Below are 7,502 nucleotides of genomic sequence, written 5' to 3' on the forward strand. Positions count from 1 at the left end.
AGACTACAGTACTGTAAATATGTAAAATCAGGTCAGACTGCAGTACAGTACATGTGTAAATTCAGGTCAGAAGTACTGTACAGATGTAAATTCAGGTCTGTGGTACTGTCTGGTTAAACACACTGTAGAGATGAAGAATCTTGGTTGGGCTATTGATTGTCCTCAGCTAGTCAGCATCACAAGACAGCCAGTATTTAGCATATAATTGTATTCTTTACATATTTTTATTTCAGACCTGGGTTATCCTGCTCTTTTGGCAGCATTTTCTGGTGACCTAGAACATTTAAAGAGTCTTATAGAAAAAGGGGTTAGCAATATAAATGAACAGGATGAAAAGGGATCCACAGCTGCTCATAAAGGTATGTTATAATATATACAATGCTAAGATTTGATATTTGAAAATACTGATAATTGCTAGGCAGTCTTTTTATAAATGTAAAATAAGTATTAGATAAAAAGACAAGATAGTATTAGGTTTTAAACTCTACACGCTATAGGTGAATACAGTATGAATACATAGTGTCATTGAAATAAAATGGCAGTCTTTTCTTTTTTGGGGGGGGGGGGGGGGGGGGTTAAGAAAAGACCACATTATGAAATATAAATATAACCAGAAATAGTGAATGCATTTAACTCAAAAATCAATTGGAAGGTTCATTGCAAACTGGCCTCGATCTGTACTTACAGAGTTAACAATTCATTATTGCTATTTGTGTACATAGTTTAGTAGCCCCTTGTGGCTTTACGAGTTGATGCTTCAGAATTGCAGCCACTGTTTAACCCTGCATGATTGTAAGAGGCAGACTAAATAGGTTCGAAATACTGGAGTCTGTGCATCTCTTTGCTCCAGCAGGTGAGATGGTTTTGACCCCTGGTGTTGCTTTAAGTTTGTAACACCCGAGGTTAGCCAAAATCATCTTTCCTGTTTTGGCGGCATTATAATGACCTAAATTGTGTTCATGTGCCATGAAACCAAACAAACATAGTTATTTATTTGTGATTGTGTTTTCAGCTGCAGCACAAGGACATGTTCATATTCTACAATATTTGAGGGAGGCCGGGGCAGATATCAACTTGCGGAACTCCCAGGGTAAAACTCCCCTTAATGTAGCACAAAAATATGGCAATAGAACTTGTGTGAAAGTACTTGGAGGGAACCCAGGTTTGTAGAATTAAATATTTAATTCTTACGTACTCCATTGTTTTACTATGTCCTCCTCATTTACAAATTGATAAAGAGGAGAAGTTGTGAATGATTTAATAGAGTAAGAAATACCAATGCTTATTATACCCCAAAAAACGAAGTTTGGGGGGGTATATGGGAGTCACCCGGTGGTCGGTCGGTCGGGCGGTCGGTCGGGCGGTCGGTCGGTCGGTCCAGACGTCCGTTGCATTTTCCTTGTCCGGAGCATAACTTGAAAACTAATGGTTGGAATTCAATATAACTACATACAATGGTCAAACACATTGAGAGGAAGTGCAGTGCACAAGAACCATAACTCTATCTTCACTAATTACAGAGTTATTGCCCTTTGTTACTTTTCCTTGTCCGGGGCATAACTTGAAAACTACTGGTTGGAATTCAAAACAACTTCATACAATTGTCAAACACAATAAGGGGAAGTGCAGTGCACAAGAACCATAACTCTATCTAAAGTAATTACAGAGTTATTGCCCTTTGTTGCTTTTTCATTGCTTTTTTTTTTGTCCATTGCATTTTCCTTGTCCGGAGCATAACTTGAAGACTAATGGTTGGAATTCAATATTACTACATACAATGGTCAAGCACATTGAGAGGAAGTGCAGTGCGTAAGAAACATAACTCTATCTTGACTAATTGCAGAGTTATTGCCCTTTGTTACTTTTCCTTGTCCGTGGCATAACTTGAAAACTACTGGTTGGAATTCAAAACAACTTCATACAATTGTCAAACACAATAAGGGGAAGTGCAGTGCACAAGAACAATAACTCTATCTAAAGTAATTACAGAGTTATTGCCCTTTGTTGCTTTTCCATTGCCTTCTTTTTTTTTTTCTGGACCATAACTTGGAATTCAATATAACTACATACAATGGTCAAGCACATTGAGAGGAAGTGCAGTGCATAAGAACCATAACTCTATCTAAAGTAATTACAGAGTTATTGCCCTTTATTACTTTTCCATTGCTTTCTTTTGTCCGGATCATAACTTGAAGACTAATTGTTGCAATTCATTATAACTTCATACAATGGTCCAGCACATTGAGAGGAAGTGCAGTGCACAAGAACCATAACTCCATTTTGACTTATTACAGAGTTACTGCCCTTTGTTTCTTTTCCTTGTCCAGAGCATGACTTTAAAACTACTGGTTGGAATTCAAAACAACTTCATACAATGGCCAAGCACAATAAGGGGAAGTGCAGTGCACAAGAACCATAACTCCATCTTGACTAATTACAGAGTTATTGCCCTTTGTTACTTTTCCATTGCTTTCTTTTGTCCGGACCATAACTTGAAGACTTATTGTTGGAATTCATTATAACTTCATACAATGGTCAAGCACATTGAGAGGAAGTGCAGTGCATAAGAACCATAACTCCATCTTGACTAATTACAGAGTTACTGCCCTTTGTTACTTTTCCTTGTCCAGAGCATCACTTGAAAACTACTGGTTGGAATTCAAAACAACTTCATAAAATGGTCAAGCACAATAAGGGGAAGTGCAGTGCACAAGAACCATAACTCCATCTTGACTAATTACAGAGTTACTGCCCTTTGATACTTTTCCTTGTCCGGAGCATAACTTAAAACGTACTGGTTGGAATTCAAAACAACTTCATACAATGGTCAAGCACAATAAGAGGAAGTGCAGTGCACAAGAACTATAACTCTATCTTCAGTATTTATAGAGTTATTGCCCTTTGTTCTTTTTCTTTGTCTTTCTGGACTTATTACAGAGTAATTCAATTAAACTTCATCAATGGCCAACCATTGAAAGGAAATGCAACATACATGAACCACAATTATCTTTAATTGCCCACAACCATAACTCTATGTTTCAATTCTATTACAAGGTATTCTGTTACTAGTAACATCCTCATTTCCGAAGCAGACTTGTGGGGGTATTAATCACATTTAGTGATAGTTCTAGTTTATATACATAAATCATCATGAATATAATCTACTTGGTCAAAGACCTACAAAATTCCATAATTTATTGAAAGGAGCTCTACTGAGTTCAAAAAGTATAAAAACAAAACTATAATTTTATACAGAGCACTTAATATGAAACAGGGTGATGAAATAATCTGAAAATTTGCAAACAGTTATTTATTCAGACCTACATTAGATCTATACACAAATCTCTGAAAAAAATATTTCCAGTCCTGTCATGTCACAAAGCCACAGTTAAATTTCTTTAAATTCCTCTAAATTTCTTTATACCCACAACAAAAGAACTTTTATGAAGTTATGCTATAAGCATTTTCATAGATGTATATTATTTTGTTCATTAGACACTTCCACTAGATGATTTATTTGTTTTATTTGTTACAGATGATCTAGCACATCTAGAGGATTGGTCTGACGATGAAGCCCTCGGGACTGAGGGCAATACTGACGGGGCTTCACTTACTCTCACTGCCAAACAAAAGAAAGAATCTAGAGGTAACATAACTTGATCAGTTTTGTTTTTTTAAGCTCCGTGAAGGGAGAGCATATAATCACCGCTTTTTCCATCTGTCTGTTGTCTGGAATGTAACCCGTAACTCTGAAACAACAAGAAACTACTTTTCTGTGTCCAAAACCTATTTGGGGAACATCACTCAGTTTGACCGGCTCTTGTTTTATTCTTTTAGAAAAAATTCACAGATATTATTTAAATATATAAAGCAGTCAGGTGATTTATTTTCTTTGGATATGTTATTCATTATTTATACAATGTATGTCTGATTTACCCACTGGTTTTCAGACAGTGATGACTATCTACAAATGACATTTCTTTGAATTTCTGGAATGTATTATAGAAGATGTGAGCTTATTTTTCACTTTATTTACCTAGAATAATTGATACTATTTACCTAGAATAATTGATATAGCTCACATTTACGGATGAGAATGAGTGATTCTGTTTCCAACCTCACACCAGAATTATGATTGTAGTGCCAAAAAATATCAATAAAACAGAATTCAAAAAAGAAAGACAGGCACACCCATCTTGTAGGCATACTGTAGACAAATACCAGGTATTTTGAGAGGGATAGGTATACCTGTCTTGCATGTAACAAAGGGGTTAATACATGTCTCTTAATGTTTCTTTATAATGTTAAAGGTCGTGCAAGACGGAAAGTTGAAGATCTAGAGAGACTTCTTGAGATTGCCAAGAGGAACTACACTCAGCTTGGAGGAACATTACCAGAAGATAGGAAAAGATTGCAAACAATCCGTGATAAAGACAAGTAAGTGTTTATATCTAAAGCTGTTTAATTATCAAACATCAGTCAGTTATCACTAGATAACTGTTTAAACGATGCCCTAAAAAACGTGTTAAACATTTAACCGGTAGTATACTAGTAAAATTCTTAGATTTTCAACATTGAATTTGTTTCTTTATGACAAGATATGATGTTTCGGTCATATTTTAAAGAACTTAACCTATTTACGATAGGGCCATACCATTTGCAATCAGATAACAGGTGATCGGAAAAAATACATTGTTAAGTACAGTTAAAACACAAACAAATTGTCAGATCTTGTTCTGAAAAATAAGGTAAGGTTTCAAATCAATTTAAAACTTTCTCGGCTCTTTGTCTAATACTAACCTTGGTTGCCGGTTATTAAATTTTCTAACTGGTTTTTAGTTAAAAACTGATTGTACCCATTTAAACGGATAAACGTGATACCCCTAGTTATCACATTACAACATAATTATAATAGTTATATGTGTAAAAGTAGTATACTATTACCTTTATTGATGATTGAAGCTCAGTCTTAACCCATTACCCGATATACACGCCTTTTAACGCCTTTTTCATCCCCCCCCCCCCTTTATTGTTGTCTAAAATGGTGATAAAAATGCCTTATTTAGGTGCCCAACACTTGTTTTTGTTTGAGAAATGTTGCTTAAAAAAGTGACCACCCTTTTGGCGCGGCCCACAAACCAAAAGATACATCAGAGGGTAGTTCTGTTTGGGGGGTTTGAAGATGGCGGCAGTCCTCATCGCCAAAAAAAGTTTTGACTTGTGAGAGGCTAAAAATGACCTCAGATCAATGATAAGGTAATGTGTAACCAACGCTGAAAGGCATTTGACTATCTCAATCCATTGAGAAGTTGCAGCACTTTGAAATCAATTTTGATTTAAAAAAAAATAAACACAAAATAGTGATTTTTGGCAATTTTGAGATGTTCCCTCATTGCCATGGTAACAGGAAATTCAAGCCTGGGCATGTTGTTACAAAGGCAACATTTGTGCCAAGATTGATTAGTATTGAAGCAGTTGTTATAGTTTTATAGCAATTTGAACTTGTAACGAGGGACTTTTCAATGAAAACAGCCATTTTTCACAAAATGCTCATAAAGTAATGGGTTAAATAATCATGAAAATATAAAGAAATATAATGTAAACAATTCTATTACAGGACAATCAATGAATTAGAGGCCCAGTTAGATTATGAGAGGTTGAGGAGGGAAAAGTTGGAGGCTCAACTTGACCAGTATCGTAGAGACATGGCCGACCTTAGCTACAGGCTACAGAGCCGAATGAACGAAGATTCAGGGGTACGTATTTCTCAGATCTTTCGTAACAAACAGATGTTCAAATTCAAACATAATTGTCGAAACATTATTTTTTGGTATTTTATATGGAATATTTGTCAAAAGTTGAATCCTTCGTGCAAGAACATATTTTAACTCTTTTTTTTAACCTTAAACTGCTGAATTGTACAGCTTTTATTTATGGAACTGTCCATTGTCAATTTTGGGAATATATGAGGAAGAGGATTTCCAACAGTCTGGCTGTAAGGATGTGCTGGCTGACCTGGCTATATACTGGTGGGCCTTACTTCTTTGGGTTTTAGCAGTTAAACGGTTATCAAATTAACACAATACTATAAAAAGCACTGGGATTTTCCCTTATAGCTTGACATTAGAAGTATTGTTACAGTCATGTCGGCGTTGCCATTACTGTCCGTAAACATGTACCTTGATCATAACTTTTTAAGTTCTTGGTGAATAATGTCTTCATACTTGGCCACAGCAAGCCTTGGGACAGGATCAAGACCTTTCAGTAGACCAGACTAACCTTGACCTTCATCCGTAAATGACCTTGACCTTCAAGATCAAATGTCCAAATTTTGCTTGTTTCTTTCAAAATCTGTAATCTTATATTTCACATGAAGATTTATGCCCATTAAATGGTGTGACCAAGTCAGAATTATGTTTACCCTTATTATACTGAGTTTACAGACTTGTAAAGTTGCTATTTTTAGAATTGTCCATTATTAAGTTTTAGTTCCAGCAATTTTAGATTTAAATATCTATAATTGTATATTTTTCAGTCGGATTATGATGCTGACTATGGGAGTCGTCAAAGCCGGAGACAACCCGCTACATCTTTAACGAAGAAACGATCAGGTTCTAAAAAACGCACCCAAGATGATGGAGGTGTCTTCATACGAAGAAACGTTACGAAGGAAAAACGTGGAAGTAGATACCATAAAGTTGTCTGAAGTGAATACTGACCATAGCTACGCATTTCAGATTTATAAACAAAAATTAGTTTGTGTTCACATTCAGGAAATCAACATAATGTAATACAGTAGATACTTTACAGTCAGATGTTATTTTGGTTTATCAGCTCAAATTTTCAAATAAAAATGGTTTTGGGAGTGATAATGGAAATAAAAGTAATGAAAGAGTGGACTATAAATAAACTTCTCGTAGTGACAATAATATAGATGTGTATGTTTTGTGATGAATCAACTCATCTGTACTTAAACGGTATATAAAATGTAATTCTTAACCTTGACCATGCTATTTTGTAGAATGAACTTGGCCTGCAAGTAAATTAGAAAAGTCCAATGGCAGGAAATTTATTGCATGGTCTGACTTTGTATGGGTAGCAAAGGGAAGTCATTTTCACTGCTTTTTTTAGCACTGACCATGCTAAATCTCTAGAATGGACTTTTCCATCTTTTACTCTGGACAAAACCATTTATCATTTTTAAGGGAATTTTTCAAAATACTTAGTGACAGAATAGCAAACAGTGCAGACCATGATCAGATAATTTTCAGATAACATATGTTTATGTCAATTTTTGTTCCTTTAATATGGAATTTGGAATTAATGTCAGCAAATTTATACCATGCAATATGGAGGCATGTTTTGAAGGCCATTAACATTCAATGTTTGTACTATCATATCAATATTTGTGATAAAATATGTATTGTTCCCTAGCTGTTTATTAATTGACTATGCTTTTAAAAACACAGAATCTGTTGCCTTTCACAATTGCATGATTTGAT

General features: G+C 35.1%; 1 protein-coding gene across 2 annotated transcripts in view; it reads left to right on the top strand.

The window, feature by feature from the left end:
• LOC132737061 (ankyrin repeat domain-containing protein 42-like) overlaps window positions 1-7,502 on the top strand; it is a 45,847-nt gene extending 38,345 nt beyond the window's left edge. For both annotated transcript variants that reach the window (XM_060724292.1, XM_060724293.1), the window contains 6 exons: window positions 234-359; window positions 1,013-1,162; window positions 3,536-3,646; window positions 4,311-4,437; window positions 5,618-5,756; window positions 6,536-7,502. In XM_060724292.1, coding sequence (XP_060580275.1) covers window positions 234-359; window positions 1,013-1,162; window positions 3,536-3,646; window positions 4,311-4,437; window positions 5,618-5,756; window positions 6,536-6,706 — 824 coding nt within the window. In that variant the 3' untranslated portion in view covers window positions 6,707-7,502. The remainder of the gene's footprint in view (window positions 1-233; window positions 360-1,012; window positions 1,163-3,535; window positions 3,647-4,310; window positions 4,438-5,617; window positions 5,757-6,535) is intronic.

Source organism: Ruditapes philippinarum, unplaced genomic scaffold (assembly GCF_026571515.1).
Source record: "Ruditapes philippinarum isolate M1 unplaced genomic scaffold, ASM2657151v2 ctg2350_1_1_1_1, whole genome shotgun sequence".
NCBI lineage: Eukaryota > Metazoa > Mollusca > Bivalvia > Venerida > Veneridae > Ruditapes > Ruditapes philippinarum.